We start from the raw sequence: 21,692 nt of genomic DNA, 5'->3' as shown, positions 1-21,692 counted from the left end.
TCACCAGTGAAGAAATACAAAATTGTCAGAGAGCAACACCCAGCTCACCTGGAAGAACCAAAAGAGGCAGAGGTTCACCAGCTCTCCCTGAAGAAAGAATAAAAAAGACATTTCTCCATAACAGGTGTGGTTAAGGACTGGTTGCCTAAAGGTGTTGTGGAATCTCCATCTTTGGAGAACTCAAGAAGGTCTGTAGACTCCTCCACAAAACTTTTCAACTTAAGGGACGTCAAGAAGATTCAGTTTTGCCATATAAGGACCAGATAGTAGCAGAGGAAAACAGAAAAGGAAGCAACCAACAACATCTTTTTCCTAAGCAAAAAAATACTAGTTACTGTCGCTACAAAGAGTAAGCATGGAAGTAAGGATGCCTACAGCCAAACAAAGTTAAATGTGATAGCTCTTTTCTGTCTCACTGATGGAAGAATGAACTACTAGCATACAAGCAGACTTTACTTTTAATGTTTTCTGCAACTGTGAGGGCTCTTGTCTATATAACACAGGCAGAAAATGCCTCCCCCATCCTCCACTGCTACTTCCTTCTCCTTTCGACAACTACTCTCAGGCAGAGCACAGAGCTCAGAATCCCAACAGAATAAAGTACCTATTGCCATGTTCAGAGTTGAGTGCTTTTGTCTACTGTTTCTTACTGGATGACAATTGCCTACTTTGTCTGCAGAGATAATGAAACATCCTAAAGAGACAGCCAACCAAACTGTACATACAGCAAATAAAAGAAGCAAGCATTTATAAAGTTTTATGATATTTAGGACTACATTAAAATACATATTTTTCAATTAAGTCCATCTAAGCCATAAAGATTGCACTGTAAACTTCCTATTCAAATCACCTGCTACATTATTCTTGCGCAACTATCAACTTCATCAGCAACTATACTTTTTTTTCCCCCCCTGAAAAAAGCCCATCATTAAATCCAGTCCTTTTGAGTTTTCCCAATGTTTATGTGTGAAAAATACTGTTGTATAACCATGCTTTAGAGTTTAAAAAAAAACTCCAGTAGCACTGTTCTACACATTCAATAACATTTTAAAAATTCTCACTAGTTTCTGTTGGAACTGAAATTATTTTATCACCATCCCTCTTCACCCAAAACACCGCTCAGAAATAACAACAGGATACTCTGACTTTTCTTAGTTGTTCTCCAAACTTAACCAAGAACTCATGCCATTTTTCAGATCACTTTTGTTCCAAATTAGTTTATTAAAACCATCTGTATAGACCATATCCTTTATTATTTAAATCAATGATAAGCTTCTATTCACTTTGGTTGTGCATGGTTTGCATCTAAACAACTGGCCACAGATTTATTACTACTTCTTTTAATTTTACTTATAAAATCTACAGTAATTGCTAACAAACTCTTACTACTCCTACCGAATTGCTTATACTCAATTTACTTTTGCTTTCATCTCCCTTTCAGGACAACTTTAACTGGAAGGGTAGGCGGGCCACATATGTTTTTGCAAATGCAGGTACTGGCATCTTGCAAAATGCTCTTAAAATTTTCCCTATCCTCAGAATTTTTTTATTTTTTTTCTTATTTGACTTACTGTTTTTCAGTCTTTGAGAAGTTGGCCATTTGGCATATGTGCTTTCTCAATAATAATATTTTTACTAGACGATAATGCCTGGCTTGCTTGTTTTAAAATAAACTTAGACTTTAGCTTAAAAACAAGAAATTAAGAAATGTATTATAAGGATTCAAATTAGCCATTCTTATCAGTGCATTCTTATCAGAACTGCTTTCTCTGAAACTGCTGAAAAAAAAAAATACAGCAAGCTAGCAGATTCACTGTCTCTCTTGCTTTAAACGATCCAGTATTCTACAACAATCAATGCCTCCATCCAGAAATTGTAAAATGTCATCAGTTTTTGGTTATTACTTATTAGAAACAACTTACTGGTGACAGCCAAATTAAAATTAAAAATATTTACTTCAACCGTGCTTTCAAGTCCAGTAGCTTTGGGAAATGTTGCTTACCTTTCAAAAAACAAACAAACAAAAAAAATCCACTGTGCTTTCTAAGATAACATCACACAAGTATAAGACATTTTCCTTTGAAGAGATCTTAGGAAACAACTTCAACCAACATTAAAACAACATTGAAACCACATATGAATCAACCCCAAGATCTACTTTGATAACAATAATAATGAAAACCATTTTATCCAATATCAGAAATTGAAAATTCATGCTGAAAGGCCTTCAGAGTTTAAATACGTCTTATGAAACTTCCAGCTTTTCACCTGAGTCCTTTTTTTATTTTGATTTATCCCTCAGAAAGACACACTACTGAGTTTTGCCAATTTTTACGTTTTGTTCTGGCATGCAAAATGTTTAAATAGCAGTGCAGAATCTATCCAAATTTTACCAATCTTTCACTGAGGTTTTTATTTCAGGTGCCTAATTTTTAACTCAGTGAAAACCTAGCAGTACATACTTAGCCCGGTATATTTTGAATATACATTATTCATTAACATTCAGAGTAACAAATTCAGGCTCCAGAACCCTAACTGAAAATAAATAGTTCATCTGTTATCCCAGTGCAGCAGAGAACAGGTAACTCCTAACAATTTCACCATCAGCAAACAAAAGACTGTTGACAACAAAGAACTCTGCAACTAGAAGCAAACCCTACCAAAGTAATCTAAAATTAACAAAGAAAACCCAGGAAGATAAATAATACACAGTACATTATCCACCTAACTACACTTTTGCCTTTACAACTACTGTTTAAGTGTTCAAAACTTGATTCACAAGCATTTTCACCACAAATAAATTCATAGTACTTTTAAATCATCTTCCAGTGCAAATTTTGAAGCCTTGCTTTTACTTCATAATAAAGTAACAGAAACAGACTTATAATCCATCCTACGACCCAAATCAAGAGAAGCCCACCTATTGCTTGTGAACTAACAGACACAGAGTAGACACTACACTAGGGCTACATCCCACAATCAATGTTGAAGCATGCTGCAAAGCAGTAACAGACTGTAGAGGCCAGAATCATGTAGTCACACCAGCCATAGTGCCAGTTTGGTCCCACAGGAGAGCTCCAGGATGTCATCACAATCTCCTAACCGTGCACCAGTTCCAGAGTAAAATTTGTTTATGCATTCTGCGTAAGTTCCTGAAGAGTCCGTTATAATAAAATAAAATTTTAATTTTAAAATATAATATAATAAAATTTTATTTTATTTATAACTACAGCTTAGTCCTAAACCAAGTAAATGTATTATTCTAGCATGGAAAAACCTTTCTGTTGTTGAAATGTTAGTTTCTTATTAGGGTTGCTCCATGCTGTAATTTAAGGATACACCTCAATCCATTTCAACTGTGGGCTGTCACTAAAAGGTAAGGTCTCACCTTACTCTTCACTTTCAACTGTATATCCTTGCCCTCTCCCTGTAATATAAGCTTGCCATGTAGCAGGGCAGATAAAATTTTATTCACCTGATTACCAAACTTGTGGGAAAATAAAAGTTTACCTTCCAGTAATATCAGTAAATTGATGCAATCCACACTGAGGTCATATGATTACCATACACAAAACCACCAGTGCAGAAACAGCCAGTCATGGGAAAACCACAGTCCACTCCTTTCAGCAGAGGTCAACAGCTGTCCTAGATTACATGAAATTGCACCCTCAGTTTCCACAACTATCAGGTCTGCTGACTGACCCCAAGACTCAGCTCTATCTCACTCTGAAAGATGAATCCAGCAAAGACGTACTGAAGACTGTTACTGTTACTATGTGCCAGAGGGTAAGATTAAGTACTATTTTAGACCTTCAGTTAAGTGTCTCTTCATTAAGGCATTCCATACACTTTTGTTTTTACCCTGATCTTCCTTTCCTGTAAAGAATAAAATTTGCAGAAAAGATATCTGTCAGCTTAAGTTACTGTCTTTTCCTTACCCCAGTAAATACAGTATTAGTTTGCTATAGTTAATACAGTATTATTCACTATATTGTTTGATCCACTCTTTTCAAAGGTAGGTGAAAAGAAGGTGCTCACACTAACCACTACAGCTGTCACCACTGTGGTTGATAGTCAACCTTATCATTGGTACATAGAACGAAGGGACAACAAACTCTCCATTTATCAAAATTTGTTCCTCAACTAAAGAATCAGTACATAAGAAAAATTCACTTTGGATCATCATTCAGCAGCACAACAAATAGTTTGGTTTTGAAACAGCTACAGATTACATTCCACTGGTCCCCTGAATAAGCTAATAGCTTTAATAATTTTATCTGGCATGCTACAGCATTAATGAGTCTCTTCTCTCTCCCTCAAGAAATCCTTTTATACAACAAAAGGAAGAAATGTCATATTTATCTAAAGCTCTAAAATTTTTTCCTAGTTATACATTATGATTACTAGCAATATAAATAATAAATATACACTAAAGAGCATATGGTAATATGTATTTATATTAGTAAAATATTTTTAATCATTTATCAATTTTTACTGTCTTTCCCAGTAAAAAAAAAAAAAAAAAAAAAAACACATACAAACTCCTGCAAATCTGCACAAAAGGACCAGAACATTTGTAGGTAACAACAAATGAACATTCTTGCAAAATGCGTACACCTGAGTGTGTACATATGACATTATAGCATCCACATTCTTAAACATTAATACCAAGAAAACTCATCAGAACAATAAACCTGATGGTGAGAGCTGCTGACTCTAATAATAACAACAGGAATAGGAAAACCTAGCATATAATGTTTTTACAGACTTGGGAGATCCCGACACTAACCCAGGGAATGGGAAGAGGGCCTGGACCATGACATAAAACCACTGCATTGTTAGCTGGCCTTTTCCCAAGCAGCTGCATGAAAGAAGTCTTGGTGAAAAGTCACACAAAGAATGCAGTTACACAGCATTCCTGATCGTCATCCAGTGGAATCAGATTTCAAAGTAACAACTTGTACAGCAAAATCAAGCCTTTTAGGCTTACAGAAAATTGTAGACAAAGATTACTGTAAGAAAACTATTTAAACGGAAGATGCACAATCTTAGATACAACTGAACAATTTGCTTAAAAAACAGACCGCATACTCAGTTTATGAGAAGATAAAAGAATTGGGATTCAAAAAACTATAATCAGTTCCAATGGTCATGATTTTATTTCCTCCTCACTGGGTGTCAAAAACCCAAAGGAAGTTACTGCAACAGTTAAGGAAACATTACTGAATTGAAAAGTTCCAGAACTGTCAAACAGCCAACAGTTCTCAAGTATCTTCAAACAAATGCTCACTTGTTGCTTTTCTTTAAAAAAAAAAAAAAAAGTGTTTATATTTTGTCCAATTACTAATCCACATACAGAGCACAAAGCTGAAGGAAAATTAATCTTTCAATAGCCTTCTTACACATAAGACAGCAAATCAATAAGCAACTCATATACATATCAGTTTTTCTCATTCTAAAAAACTTTTATATTCAGTCATGTGTTTAAAACCACAGTGGTGCTCCTAAATGAACATGAATACCAAACTTAGCAAGGAATTCTGTCAATAAATTTATTCAAAGAGAAAAGCTCCTTTTTCAACTCAATCCTGCTTTTCTACTTCTAGTATCAATTTTAAAAAATAAGTAAATAAAACAAAAACCAGTAAATAACCTAACAGAATTTATACAACTGCAGTCTCTGAACACTGAAAAAGTCCTGTTTATGTAAAAACAAATTCCACAAAGTCCGCATATAGGGAAGACTATTTTTTGTTCACAAAACTTAACCATAGCTGTAAGACAGTCACAGATAATTAGGCAGCCAAAATATTAAAGCATTTGCAAAGCTTATTCCTAAAATTTCTGCCAATCGCACTGATCATAACTATGCAGTGTCCCACAACTCTTAACAAATGAATTAAATCAAATGTGCACCTAAATACAGTCAACTCTTAATAATCCTTAGCACGGATAACCCACTGGCAGATAAGCCACACCATGGATATTAGTCCAGGCTAGACTCTGCTAAATCCAACTGTATTGTTTCCAAGACCTGTGCAAGTGCAGGAGTAGAATGACCATTTTTACACTGCAAAGAGACTGAACAAACACATGCAACCAGACCTTAGCTGCTTCTGTTCAGGGTCAGTTCAGGTCTCTGACGATGGAAAGTGCAGGAGGGACACTGAAGCAGACTAGGATGTATTCTGCTCAAATCCAGACAGAATTATCTCTTTAGGCTCGCTACACGTTCTGATTACAGCAACAGCAGCCACCATCTCCAAGCCAAGAACAGGCAGGCATCTGTGTACTCTCCAGTGTACCAAAAAAGGTTATGAGCATCAAAAAATGCCATTTCCACTTGGTGCTTCACATGAACTCTTTAGTCCTTCCAGATCCAGACATTGAAGCAACCTGGTGCAGAACCACGTGTGTGAGTTTCCAACACTAAGTGGAATGTTTCCACAACACTGTCTAGAAACCACTTGGCTAGTACAGTCACTGTTATCTAGGATAACTGAACTTCTCCTATCCCACTCCACCTCCAATAACCCAAATAACCAAGAGTTAACGAAGGCTTTAAAAATAGTTAATGCCTCAAAAATGTAAATTACCCATGCCTTCTGTTTTCAGAGCAAATGCAAAAAACAGTGCACTCAATTTTAAGAACATTCTTGAGGGAAAAGCCTTGCTAAAGTCAATACTTTCATGCCAATTTCAGGCTCTGTCCTAGTTTCAAGGTAGTATGAATGTTCAGGTTAGTGAAAATATTCTGTAATTAATGAAAAAAAATTGTACCAAAAAATAGTGACCCATAATTACATTAGTAGTCTATGTTAGGGAACACTAAACCATACTGTAATCATTTTGCAGTCTAGCGATAACATGGCATCATGTACAGTAGATTTGCTTCTCTAAAATTTCACATTCAGCTCTGGTAAGGATCATTTGGAAGATATATAGAGAAGGGGAAAGGGATGGTCAGTTTTCTGTACAAGGAATGCCCAATCAGTCTGGGCTCCTTCATCCTGAAAAGGAGACAAAAGAAGAGTATGACAGAGGTCTATAAAGCCAGAAGAGGTACTGAAAAGGTGAACATAGAATAACTGCTCTTTGTCACTTCCTATCACTTAGGAAGTGCCAAGTGGCATCAAATAAAACCATGAGGTAACAGGTTCAAAACAAAACCAGTGTACATCTTGACACATCAACTGCAAAATACTTGCCACACAACATTATGGACACTAAACCCTTATACAGAAGTGGACACATTAATAGTGTGATAGATTCTTCTTCCATTAAACATAAAAATACCATCCCTGGTTCAAGAAGTCCCAAAGCGTAAAAACTTGTAGGCTAGGAAAGTATTCTGAGAAGGCATACAAGAACTTCCACAAGAATCTAGTTCATACTGGTAAAGAGAGCGGACCAAATGTTATTTGGCCTCCATTATATGCTCCTCTCCTCTTACTGTCTCAGGCTGGCACTTTCAAGTTCTGTATAAGATCCATGACAGTACTGCTCCAAGAATGCTGTACTTACGGTATCACTGAAAACTGTAATTCTGTATCTGCCATAGATACTGGAGAACCCAACATTAAACTTCAGCAACCGTACTGATAAGCACAACTAAGGTACAGTAGATGTCTCCAACCACAAATATAAAACCTAAAAAGCAAATCTGAAGAAGTGCTGACCTCCAGGAAGTCAGATAAGCAGTAACAGGCCAGTAAAAGGAAAGGGAGAAGGAGGAAGAATGCACACAAAGGAACCTCACGCCACCTGGGGAGTGGGAGGGACAAAAAAAGCCCACAACACGCGAACACAACCACAACATACACCATCAATACTATTTTCTAGTCAGTCAGTAATACTTAAAAACAAGACAAGTTTGATTCCCAGACTACTCTGTCTTACATATCTTACAGTGCCCCAGAGTTCTTAAAGGCAAAATAACACCATTATATAAGAGCTGTAAGATTAGGCTGCTTTCAGTCACAGTTGTGCAACTGACTGAAGACAGCTAACGTACAGGCTGCTGCTAAAGAATAGTCCTGGCCATTGCCCTATATCAGCATTAGCATGGTCAGATGGGTCAGGGAACTGATTTCATTTAGCTGAAAAGGAACCCAGAGGGAAAAAAAGAAGTTTTAAATGCTAGTACCATCGCAAAGGAGGAAGAAGTAATGCATAGCAAGGACCCTCCCTGCAGTAACAGCGTCTTACTGCAGGTTACGAAAATCATGAGCCCCTATAGTAAAAGCTCAGTAGACCAAAAAACATTAAGATTCCTGACATAAAAGAAAATACAGTATCTTCAACACCCAAACAAAACTAATTTCTTCACATTATTAAAAAGCAAATATCCAGAAGACAGTTACCAAAAAAAAAAAGAAAAATCTACAAGAGCAGCAGACCATGTATGAGCTAAGCTATCTGCACATTCAAAACAAAAACTGCATTGGTTTTCTGGCTACAAAATGAAGTTACTTGTTGCCAGAAGGCAGAAAGAAGTATAACTTCGTATCAGTGACATAAAATCAGTATTTCTTCACTTGTTCTGAAAAGCTAAGACCATTTTATTATTTTTATACTTACAGAAAGACTCCGTAATTACAAATTTCTAAAGGGGGACCCATACAAGGTTTTATCAGAAATACTTGTTTCAAAGTTTCTTCAGGAATACCTGCATCTTTTTATCATTTCCCCTGGCAACAAATGGTGTAACAGCAGTAAAAAAATTCCAAGTATTAACCTACTGCAAATATAATTTTAAACTTGGCAAGCCCATTACATGACCTTCAACAGTATTTCCTTAAGTCTGAAACTCTTCTGGCACAATCCCTTGTTAGGCAACTCTTTGAAAGGAAAGCTTCAGGTTAAGAATGTAGATTTCTGAAATGCAACACCAGTCGGAGTCCATTTTTTCCAAGGTTTACAACCTTCTGTAAAGCTGTTATTTAAAGGACATTTGGTCCATAAGGTAGAATTTGCTGTATTCAATACCATGGACAAAATCTATTATTGAGGCAGGGATGTTTCCAGAAGGCGAGGTACAAATTCTTAAGCCTTCTCTACTATGCAATCTTCACTATGAAGCTTTCACTGATGAAAACAGTTGGTCATGAAAAGTATAGTAGGGACAATACTGTTCGTACAGCATAACAACTTTGCTATTTAAACCTCACTTTTAGACAAGAATTCATAATTAAAACTAATACAGCTATAAGAGAGATAACTAATAGGATGCTCGGATCTTTGATGCACACTGTCAAAATACATTCTCAAGACTTTATGCAAGGAGTTTCAAAATCACCACAGAGAATAGCAAGGCATTCTCACACACTACTTTAAGTATAAAAACAGAAAACACTTCAGCTACTTCATACTTCACACTTCACAAATTTTACTGTATATTTCAAGAGGTTTGAGGCTTTCCTATTACTTATTTCCTAAAAAAGCAAGTATCCAGCTGCCATTTCTGTCTGAGAGGAAGAACAGTTTTAAGGCTGAAGTACTGGGCTGGCACTTAAGATGGTAGTTTCACTGACACACAGAAAACACAGACTCAGTACAATCTCCCAACACTCACAAATGACACTAAGTTCACTAATGAGTTTGAGATAAGCAGACACTAGAATGTTGAACGCTAGAGCGTATACTGTACGTTGCAGTGAAAGTGTAGACAAGGGAAAGGGTAGACCAGCCCCAACACAAGCAGGCCCTGTGTTCCTGCAACTCAACCACAACAGAAATAGCAAAGCTGCATTAACATCAAGCTAAATTAAGATATAAATTAGTTAGAATACTACATATGCAGCATAAAATCTCTAGAATACAATTTACATAGAGTGTTCAAATTAAATCGATGAATCCTGATCATACTTTCTCCTCTCGCAAGAGAAAGGGCTCAGTATCAAAATGACCAGGCTATTTAGAGATAGATGATGGACAGGAATTTAGAAGTATCTAGTAAAGAGGGAAGAAGGAATTCCAGAAGTGATTGAAAAGTTAATTGAAATTTTTCACTCATATCACCCAGCTATTAGTATAAACATAATCAAGACAGGATATTCAGTGGTGACTTTCTCTTAGCAGTTCTACTCAGCAGGAGCAGAACTGATGATAACCTGAACAATGAAATTAGAAAGATGCAAAGGACAGGTAATCACTACTGCAACTTTTCAGCTCTAACTTCTTTGTTACAGAACCTATTAGTAAATCAGGCATGAAAAAGCTATTCTTTGAAAATGCACTGGTGCATTCAGTCTGGGCTACAGACATAAAAACTCCACTTTCCTCCGTGAATGGTGCACTTTCAGCAGCTTTCTATAAACGTTCGAACTCCACCTAAATAAACATAAAATTTATCCTTTTTATCCATTAAAATCTTATGTTAAAATGCAGTTTCTCCTTCATTGTAACTTTTTTTCTAAAAATAAAACTGATTGATGTTCTCAAATTAAATTCAACCTAAACTGGACAAATAAAGGTTAGTGTAAAATAGTCCTCTCTTTCCAAACCAGCCAGTGTTTTCATTTATGTTTCAGATCCCTGTAATTTTTTTTTTCCCACAGATTTACTTCCCTCATACAAAATAAGAGAGTTCACAAAAAGTAAGAATAAAACTTACCCCCATTATCTGTTCTCTTTAAAGCACCATCCTTATGAGGGCATAATTCACATCTCTAGGGAAAAAAGCAAAAATAAAATAAAAAAATGGAACGATCATAGGAGCATTGAAAAAGAAACCACACACATCAAAACTGTTAGCTGACATTAAGGAAGCAACCATTCTTTAAAAGCGAATGGGTGTGTTTTCCCTTAGCCTTTACTTGAATATTAATGTTAGTTTGTCACAAACACAAGCTTTCTCCTCCAGATCGTGAAACTATTATATATATTAAAGCTACTCACAGTTCTACCTCCAAGTTTTTATTCCTGGATTCCACACCCTGGAATTCTGGAGACAAGCCTCCAAAAGCTCCTCTGTATTCACCAAGGTGGTCAATCACAAAGATGTGCCATGGATATAATCAGCACAGGTGCACACACCGTGGCTGACTTCACAGTCTCCACTGACTCTCACTTACCCTGAGAGACCAAAAATAATCTCGCTTTCTGTCTCAGAAAAAGGAGGTCAGAAGTTGACTCATCCTTGAAATTTTCCAAGACTGTATGTCTGGAAACATGCAGTTTGACATCATGTTCTTCCGACATACACCAGGATCACAACAGTACAACCATTCTGCTATCGCTGCCTCTATCAAGTTCCTAAAATCAAGTTTATCTCTAAGTGTCCTAGAGCAGTGTGAACCAATTCCAAACCAGTTCAGAGATGACAGAAATTGAACAGGTTTGACACACATTCCACTTCAGCTGGTCTAGATGACAGGCAAAGGAACACTATTACAGGAGATCCTATACCTAGGAATCACCTTATTAAAACCTTGTGTATTGCCAAATTAGGGACAACTCAAAGCATACCAATCTAACAAGCTTTTTAAGAAACTGAACAGTCTTATAATCAGATGCAAACTTAACATCACATCCTTCAAATGGAGAGGGACATCTGGCATCAGTACAGATCTTCTCCGTGTTCCCTGAACAGTACTATTCTCCGTTACCAGATAAAGGAGCCTATGATGCTAGAAGTGCCTCAGATTGTCCAAACTTATTTGAGAAATGAGAAATTCCATTCCTGACATTCATATGGCTGAAGTATATCTTGAGGACTATCTATTCCTTTTCACCTGCAAGAAAGTTTACAATAGCAGCAAAGAGACTTTCACAAAGGGTAGAATAGAAAAGTTCTTAAATTATTTTTGCTCAGTGCATTGGTACAGACTGCTGCACACAGGAAGAAGAATCTTTAGGATTGCTGCTTTTTGTCTTTTGCTTCACTCATCCCTCCCTCACATTCACCCATTAAAACGATCAGCAACTTATTGAAAGGCAGCATTAAGTCTATGGTGAAATTTAGAGATAAAAGTGGTTGAAAACTTCTGAACCATTCTGTAAGCTGCCTGCAGACTGGGAGCATTACAACTGTTTTTTTAAGTCAAGGTTATAAGGACTTTCTTGCCACTGAAATGAACTGATAAGTTCATTTTAAACAAATCCTACATATGCGGTATGTATGTGAGCTGTATCTTAACACTCCAGCTCTCCAAACACTAAATACTAGGTGCTGAGAGACACTCAGTAGCAGTAGGTTCATTTCACAGTTTAATTCCCCATACACTGAACCACATTCTCAAAGTGAGAAGCCTGGTATATATTGATGGTGACAGTACAATAAAGGTTGTTCCCACTCCAAAGCTGCCAGCTGGCAGCTTCAGGCCAGTGAGCAGAGATGATATATCTACCACTGAGACAAGGTAAACTGTTAAAATAGTCTACCTTGCCCCACCTCTGCAAGCCTGTGGAAGTTTGACATACATTTTCACTAGTGGCAAAACCAGTTTAGGAGGTTTTCTTCCTCCCTTCACCTCTCCCTTATTAACCTCTCCCTCTACCACTCCCTCAGCTGCTGACCCAACTATCTGTAGGGGTGCCCCTTAAACCAGATCAATTAAATGGAGTGAAATGAACTTTTTTTTTTTTTTTTTAACATTTTTAATTCAGGTCATATCACTGATACAATTTAAGCACAATCCCACAATCAGTTGCATCAGCAAAACTGAAGGCAGTGAGCCATAGCATTAGTAATTAAAGAATTAGCAAACTTCTTGAGCAAACTTTACACAAAATTAAAAAAATTCAAGTGATCACAGGACACTAAGCGGCAAGGAACTGAACCAGTCTGTTATGCAGCAGAGTTAAGCATCCTCCATTCAGTCTCATCAGATCTCAGTTTCAACTAACTTCTTTTTGTCTCGTATCTCTAATAGGACTCAGGTCCATTAGGTCTTCCCTCATTACTCCTCTGCAGTCCTGGCTGCAACCAGTCAGAGAAAGAAAGAAGACAGAAAACTAAAGTGGAGGAGGAAGCTTTGACAGTGGAACAAAACTTGAGTGCAGGTAGTTCTGCAGGGTATCCTCTCAGTGGCAGGGAGCAGTGTGCCTGCACCCCGCTCTCATGAAGCTGGAGCTGGGCAACTGTGCAGAGATACTTGCACTCTGATGACACAGAGCACTTCTGGTGCCCTGAACTCTGGCTACAATCTGCAATAAAGTAGCACCTAGTAAACTAACACACCACACAGTGACCCCTTCCACTTCCCCCTCTAGATTGTGAGCCTAACTCCTTCCCAGCCTCCACACTCTGAGATTCTGTCACCCATTCCTGCTCTCTCAAGTTTCGATAGGCACCCCATAGGAACATCAGTAGCTTTGCCAGATGGGAACAGTGTGCCTCATCCCTTGATACAAGTAACTAGTAGAAAATTTTTCCCCCTTTTTTTTTTTTTTTAACTAACACTTCATTACTAGTTCTAAAATCTTTCTGAAATTATATATTGCTGTAAAAGTGATAATTTCAGCTGAGAATTTGCAAAGTGACTGAAAAAATCTTAGGTACTTTCAAAATGTTTAAATACATGTTGTTACAAAGGATTCTGTAGGAGAAAGGAAAGGAGATAGTTGGGGTGTATGTGTATCTCAGAAGTCCAGTTACTTATAATTTCTTATTTGACTGTTTTCGTCCATGCAGTGTCTCCTTCCTCCAGTTTACTTAGGGATGGAGCTTGGAGTTTAAGTGAACAGCAACAGCTGAATCTCTCTACTAAATGCCACATCACATACAACTTGTATGATGGAATAAAGCTTTGACCTCTGCAACACAGGATAAGGAATAATCTGACCATCGGTACGGATGGTCAGACGGTCTCTAATATTTAAGCACATGGACCATGCCAGAGCTCTCTTCTCCAGTTGTGCATTTTAAGTCTTAGCTCTGGCAAAGTATTTCTGACACAGATTTATTGTCTGAGCATTCAAAAATATTGTGAGGAACTATTAAACAGGTGGGGGGGGGGGCAGAGGGAAGGGGTAAGAGGGGCAGACACAACACCCGCAAGACTTCACAGCATAAATAGGGCAAGCTGTTATGACTGATCAACAGGTCAGATAAACATCATGAGGTTAGACAGTGCAAATGTGAATACTAAAGAGGCTGACTGTGACCCAAGAGAACAACCACATCCTTTGGTGTGCTGAAGGGCTCTAGTCCTATAGTAGGGAGGGGCACCAGTGCATGTAGTGCTGTAGGTACAGCCAGTTGAATTAGATTTGAAGAAGAGGAGTGAAAAAAGACACAAATACTGGCTGAAGAAAGACTGAAGTTGTAGCAAGTGACATTGTCCCTTCCCTTCCGTCCCTACAGAACGTAACATGGGTATCTCATTTTTGCAGCTCTTTGGTGGAACAGACTAAGTTCATGGATCTAGCTTCTGTCCAAGCAGAATTCAGGTGAACTCTCAGCAGGAACTGCTTTGGACTATCAGGTCTCCTGCAGAGGACTAAAGTGAAACCAATCTCAAAGTTGTGCAGCTGGAACAGTCTGACAGTGTGACTGTCACAACTCACTTCTGAGCTACATAAACAGCAAGTTAATTAAGTGAAAGAAGACTGATGGTATAACCTTAGCATCCAGGCAACTTGAGACAGCCTGGGTCTGATGAAAACCCCACTGCCTCCTGAGGGGTCTAATCCTTAAGAAGTCACCCAGGAGAGACCTAAAGTGGTCAAAAGCATGGGAGGCCCACGCAGAAGAGGAAAGAACTAAATTTTTTCTGTCATTATTAAAAAAGTAGAAATAACCAAGAAGAAATAAAGAACAGTAAAATTAAAAAAAAAAAAAAACACCAAACACAGAGGTGTCCACTAAAGATACTCAGCAGAAAAAAGTTCCAAGACCAGAAGACTAAAATAAGAGAAGTAAAGAAGGAGCTAAAAAAATCCATCTTCCTATACTTAGTTACAGTCCAATTTGGCTCCACTGCATTGTGGCACAAAGTTTTCTCCCTCTATTTTAGATAAATACGCTTTTGCATTTTAATCAGGACTAAGAGCTACCTTAACCAACAGTAGATAACATCAGACAAATCTAATTACTTGAGTCTTTTTGGTTAATATAACTCTACCAATTTTTCAACTGGAAATGGAGGAAAGGCATAGAGAAGCTGATTTAATCCAACAGACTACATATGTTGAAATGAAGAGAAAGAGCAAAAGACACGCAGTAGATAGGGAAGATAAAGAGAGATAGCAACAAGACTGTACAAGCAGGAGAGGAGAAAAAAAAGAATAGTAGGAATATAGCATTGTTCTTCCCTCAGGGTTCTGTAAATTTGGAGCAAGTTTCAGAAAGCATCATCTGCAGACATCCATTATATGCTGTCTCTTGTTATAAGAAAACAAAGGTCAAAGAATTCTTGTGCAAGTAATTTACTGAATTCTGGTCCAAGCTAGGCCAATGGAACCATTCACCTGAATAATGACTGTCAACCAAGTAAAGTACTGCAGGACTGAATTGCCAGCATTGCAATGAGGCAATAAACTGTGTGTCTCAATATGACCTGTTAACCTGTTAAAAAACACAAGAAGATCTACAGCAGATTAAAGCAACCACAGTTCCTAAAAGTTAGCTGAGTAATCAGGCTGCAGTTCCAGCTGACTTTACTTCAGGCTCACTTTAAGCTAACATTACTGTACTGCTGCCAAAAGATCATGGGCCATCCCCTGCTGTGTACTTTCTACTGCCTCCCTTGCTCTGGCAAGAGCATTCATTTAACCATATGGAAATCCCAGTCAGCAAGCTAAAAATAGAATATTTTTTTTTGCAGCCAGATCGCTTCTTTGAGCCCTCTTTCCATAAGGCCATATGAACAACAATGCCAGACAAAAAACATAACAGGAACACAGACAGGGAGTAGGGCAAGGATACAACCACTCTGTTTAGGACATGGCATCATCTATGCTGTCTATAAGTGAGTATGGAATTCCAACCAAGGGCATTAAACAAAACAAAAAAAAAAAAAAACCAACACAACCAAAACATCACCACACCAACACACAACCCCCCAAAAACCAAAACAAACCAAACAAAACCAAAAAACCACACACCACACCTGAAACAGACTAATTTAATTTCAGTAGTAATGCAGACATTTTTCTTGGGCACAGACCCAAGTATACTTATTACACCAATTTTGTTTTGATATTTCCCTGACATTCATATATTCCAAGTTTTTTAACAGGCATCAGCCATATACACAAACTGTTTAGTTTACAAGCTTATTTTCCCTCCCAAGCTGTACTATACCCAGAATGACACCTATGCTTCCAGAACAGTTTTTTTATCCAAAGTACATTTTGATCACAAAATTACTGTTTCATATTGCTTGACAACAGTGCAAAAAAAACCCCAACACACCAGTATTTAACTGAAAGGAACAACTTTAAGAGATTGCAATACATGACCCTTAGAGTTACAAATAACAAAACAGCAAGTTACGTAAAATCAGCATCACAGTCCTTGAAACCTGACACTCAATCTCTTTCAATCCTTTCATCAACAGGAGTTAAAACTTGACAAAACATTTTATTCTACTGCTCCCGTTAATCATTAATCAAACAGCAGACTGGTTAAATCCATTTGGTTTTGTTGCGAGTTCTAGTTCACATTTTCGTGAAAACAAACCCTGTACACACTCCATCAAATTCTTATGACTTTCTTAAAATTAACCTAGGAGAAGAGTGTCAGTTACCAAGAAGTCATCATTTTATTGCTTTACTTCTGAATTTGCTTCCAAATACATCTATTTTACAGCACGCCATGCTACTGGATATTTCTGTATATATCAAAATGCAGTAACTCAACACAGTACCCAAAGCACATGGACAGATTTACAAAAGTAAGCAAAGCAGTTGATCAGAAGGTTAGATTCTAATCAATGGCTTTCCAACTGGCAGCCCCTGATGCTCTTGGCAACCTTGTCTCCCATTCATCAGTAGTTGCGGAAGCCTGCAGCACAGCAGACTGCGTCCAGGTATTCATCTCCCAAGTTCCGTGGTACAGCTTCACCTACCTTTACCAATATTCCATAACATTTTGCATCACCCTTGGGTGTTAGCAGAAGGAAACATACAGTAGTCACCTCTAACACTCTTTATCATACCCTACTATGATCTTTCCCAATCCTACAGACTTCGAATATGCTAGATAGTTTTATATACTACTACAGGTAGTACAAAGTATCTTAATATGGGTTAAAAAAATGGTTTAGAAGGGTAAAGACATCCATTTCGGTAGTTATTTCAGTTAATGTAAAACAATTTAACACTGGCAGGCACATACACATTGCTGTCAAAAACGTAAAAATTTGGTGGGGGGAGGGTATCTAGAAAACAGCTCTGGATACAAAGTTGATCACAAATCATGTTTAAAGTTTCAGTTATACCAATGCTGTACATATGCATATACCTATAATTAGTTGAAGATCTTTACTCACTTTTTTGATGAAAAATTATCTTCTAAGCTCGAAACTTTTTTGCTATTTATTTTCCTTCTCCCCCAAAGGGTGTGAAATTAGTATTCCATCTTCTCCAGAGGAGAGAGTCTTACATTTTCTCATCTTCCTTTTATACTTTTCTTTCTACATCTCTCTTCCCCCTAGTGTTTTGGCCCATTTCTTTGATGGGGCGGGGCAGAAGTGTAAAAAAATAACACACATACATTGGAAGGGAAACACTGAAAATAAGAAAAATTCTGTTTTCCCCCTAACAAACCTGGAAAAATTTGGGGTCATTTTAGTGATTAGTTGTGTTAGATCCAGGCAAATATGGTACTGAACGACCAATGTAAACATAGCTCCCTTTATAAAGGGACACCGTATTCTAAAGACACTTACATAAGAGTGTACTAATTACACCACAGACAACTGGATTATACTTAACAGAAAACCCAACTCAAATTCAGCTAATCAGAGCTGGTATCTACAGAAGAACAAATGCCTTAGAGCCTACAAAGAAACAGTTTTTGCAGGATTAGACAACCAGAAGAAGAAAAACCCACAGATATTTGCAGAGTGGTGCAGACCAGTATACTGGAAATTTAGATCTTGGCATAAATTCTATCAATAGATGAGAATTCACAGGCAGGCAGTATAAAAACAGACCCAGCAACAGGATGCGTACCAGACTGACCACGTCTACATCTGCTGGCAATAACCTACCCCAGCCCTCAGAACCCAGTGACATCTCATTTTTCCATTCACCCCTTCAAACTATCTTCTATGAAGCAAAACCAATACTGCCAACATACAAAGACTAATCAGAGAAGACCATCCTCTCAGCCCCTGAAGCCTCCACAAAGTCCAATAAAACTCACAAGCATTCCCAGATGCCGCTGAAATTACTGAACCTCTACTCACACCAAACTTAGGCTATCTATTCATATCAAATCCTTTTACTCTGATATTTTACCAATCTTTTCTTTGGTATTTTTTCCTTAAAACCAATTAGGTACTTTGAAAATTCCCATTAGAGTTTATTTCTGATTTTTTACACCCATGCTTTATACTACTTGCCAGAGTCAAAACTTCATTTTTCACTTGCTCACTACAGCAAAAAGGAGGAACTGCATAACCCCTTTTCCAAAAGCATCTATAGGAATACATGGCCTAGCCAATAAAGACTGCTATCTACAAAACCAAATCCACATTTCTTATTTATCAGTTTCTAAACTACAGCTGGATAGCAATATATCTGATCAATAGTCTCAACCTGCAGTATTTTAAGACGTTACTTAAAAACCCACAAAATACCCACCTTCAATATTTTGATTTAAATGGCTCTATAAATGATAGCTTGCAACCATGCAAGTATTTAAAGCAGAAGTCAGCAAGTAGCTAACTACACAATTTTTCAACCAAGGTATCTGAAGAGAAGCAAACTAAAGCTCCAATGTTTCCAACCTACAATTCACAACAGACTCCAGTATTTATAAGCCACAATGAATAACCAACAGGAATCAAAATATCTTCTGCCCCATTCAAGAATCCCCAACTGGCTGACACCACTAATAGAGCAAACGAACGCATACTGTCAGTACTTCTCTTTGAAAGTGCTATGTTCTGCAACTTGACAACTTAAGAAATTAAGTCATCTCCATCTTCAAATAATCATTTCCTGATGCTGACGAATTTGCCAAATCTCTGCCCCATCTCTATTCAGTCATCTGTCCCAGGAGAAGGTGAGAACTTTTTTTTAAAGCAGACAGTTGACAGGTAAAAGAAAAACAGACTGACTACCTGAAGCATTTCAGGTTTTACACCTGGATAAATTAAAGACACTCGACCTAGTTCTCTTTATCAAGCCATCAGATAAAAATATATGCAGATTCAGTTAGCTCTGTCAAAAACATCTACTACAGATAATAAATTTACAGACTATGACAAGAAGATTAGAGGCACTCAACATGCAAATCAGCTTTCTTCCAAGACCATCCAGTCAGTATGTACTACAGGTGACATTTAGTCATACTTTTACTCAATACTTGTAAGGTAACTACTAATGTAGAGTACAATGTAACATGGTGATGACACACAGCAGGTATCAAGACCTGGCTACTCCAACTTCAGAAGTCCAAAGCCATAAATCTCCCACTACATATTTAAGTCTAGTAAACCCTGCTAGATGTTGCAGGAATCCAAATTATAAACATACACAAAGTTTACAATTCACACATTGATCTTTAATGGAAAGCACCAGAAGACTGTGAGAAATACCTGTCACGTTTGGCTGGACTTCCAACTAAACATACAAGCTTTTGTTATCAGACTGAAAGTATGCTACTGACCCAATTCAATCTAGCTGAAGAAAACACAGTATGCAATGGTTCACTTCAGTGTCCTCCTGCAACTTATTGCAGCTATACCCTAAAAATTCCTAGGTATAAAATGCTAGCACGCACTTTAAGTAAGGCTCCTTGAGGCTGAGGAGCTCCTTGCTTACTTTAGAGACTTCTTCTGCCAGTGATTTAACAGTCTAGCAATGAAATGAACAGTCAAAAAACATTCCTGCGTTAAGAATTAAGCAATTCCTGTAATGGAAAATGTTTTGCTCTAGTGTCACTTTGGTTAGGAATTTTGCTACAGAACCTTTAGAGCATTTACTAAAGTACCTGTTATATTGTTACCTATTAAAAAATTATTGATCAAGTGCTTGTACTTGAGTGATGGAACACTGCATTTTAAAGCCTGAATACTCTAAGTATCCATATTTAGCATAATGTAATTATAAATTACTGCACAAATAAGTGTACATTTAGGTAAACTGCAGCTAATCAAAACTGAAAAAAAAGTATAGCAGACTTTTTCTGTCACAATGAAGTGCTTCAAGTAAGTTTATGAACTTAGCTGTGTATTTAGAAACCAAGTAGCACGGATGCATACAAGCCCAGAAAAATGCAGCACACACAAAAAAAAAAAAAGGCATGAAGGCAACACAATCAGAAATAGCATTAATACTCCCACTTTGATAAGCACAGTACACAATACAGTGCATAAGGTTCAGTTCACCAGCTGGAGTGGAAGATGCAGAGAAACTATACTGCACTTCTGCAGCACCTTCTGCCATTTGTACTCCTAACCTTGATGACCAGATACTATGCAGCCTAAGTAATTCTGTCATCTTTTGAGTCACAGTACAATAAGGTTATGGGTCTGTATTCACTATGTATACAAAAAAATTCTCAACAGGAAAAAGTATTTTCTCCTACTCATGAAATGCAAAGCAAACAACACTCACCCACCTATGTAATGGACAAGAAACACAGATCACTCAGTCAACAGCATTTCAGAATAAAAGCAGTTTCACCTTTACCACAATTATAACAGAAATTCCCCACAATCATTCCGCTCTTCTCTCTCTAGCTCTGTTCAGTTCATGTTTTGCCCATTACCTCTCCCAGTTACTACCCTTGTCTCAAATTCCTCATGCCTTACGTTGGGCACCAAAAAGGACTGTGGTGGGTTGACCCTGGCTGCACATCAGGTGCCCACTAAAGCCGCACTATCACTCCCCCCTCTCAGCTAGACAGGGGAGAGAAAACATACCAAAAGACTCCGTGGGTCAAGACAAGGACAGGGAGAGATCACTCGGCAATTACCGTCATGGGCAAAACGGACTCAGCTTGGGGAAAATTAGTTTAATTTATTACCAATCAAATCAGAGTAGGATAATGAGAAATAAAACCAACTCTTAAAACACCTTCCCCCCACCCCTCCCTTCTTCCTGGGCTTAACTTTACTCCCAGTTTTCTCCACCTCCTCCCCATGAGCAGCGCAGGGGCACAGGGAATGGGGGTTACGGTCAGTTCATCACACATTGTCTCTGCTGCTCCATCCTCCTCAGGGGGAGGACTCCTCACACTCTTCCCCTGCTCCAGCGTGGGGTCCCTCCCACAGGAGACAGTCCGCCACGAACTTCTCCAACCTGAGTCCTTCCCACAGGCTGCAGTTCTTCATGAACTGCTCCAGTGTGAGTCCTTTCCACGGGGTGCAGTCCCTCAGGCACAGACTGCTCCAGCGTGGGTCCCCTGTGGGGTCTCAAGTCCTGCCAGCAAACCTGCTCCAGTGTGGGCTCCTCTCTCCACGGGTCCCCAGGTCCTGCCAGGATCCTGCTCCAGCGTGGGCTTCCCACAGGGTCACAGCCTCCTTCGGGCATCCACCTGCTCCGGCGTGGGGTCCTCCCTGGGCTGCAGG

The 21,692-nt window shown here is 38.2% G+C and overlaps 1 protein-coding gene across 7 annotated transcripts in view; it reads right to left on the bottom strand.

Moving 5' to 3' along the window:
- The window catches only part of MLLT10 (MLLT10 histone lysine methyltransferase DOT1L cofactor), a 134,590-nt gene that overhangs the window by 102,682 nt on the left and 10,216 nt on the right, over positions 1-21,692 (bottom strand). For 6 of the 7 annotated variants that reach the window (XM_052804058.1, XM_052804048.1, XM_052804041.1 and 3 more), the window contains exon 4: positions 10,616-10,670. The exons of the other annotated variant lie outside the window; for it this stretch is intronic. In XM_052804058.1, coding sequence (XP_052660018.1) covers positions 10,616-10,670 — 55 coding nt within the window. The remainder of the gene's footprint in view (positions 1-10,615; positions 10,671-21,692) is intronic. 7 annotated transcript variants of the gene reach the window in all.

This window comes from Harpia harpyja, chromosome 1, assembly GCF_026419915.1.
Source record: "Harpia harpyja isolate bHarHar1 chromosome 1, bHarHar1 primary haplotype, whole genome shotgun sequence".
NCBI lineage: Eukaryota > Metazoa > Chordata > Aves > Accipitriformes > Accipitridae > Harpia > Harpia harpyja.
This window is presented reverse-complemented; position numbering and strand designations above follow the sequence as displayed.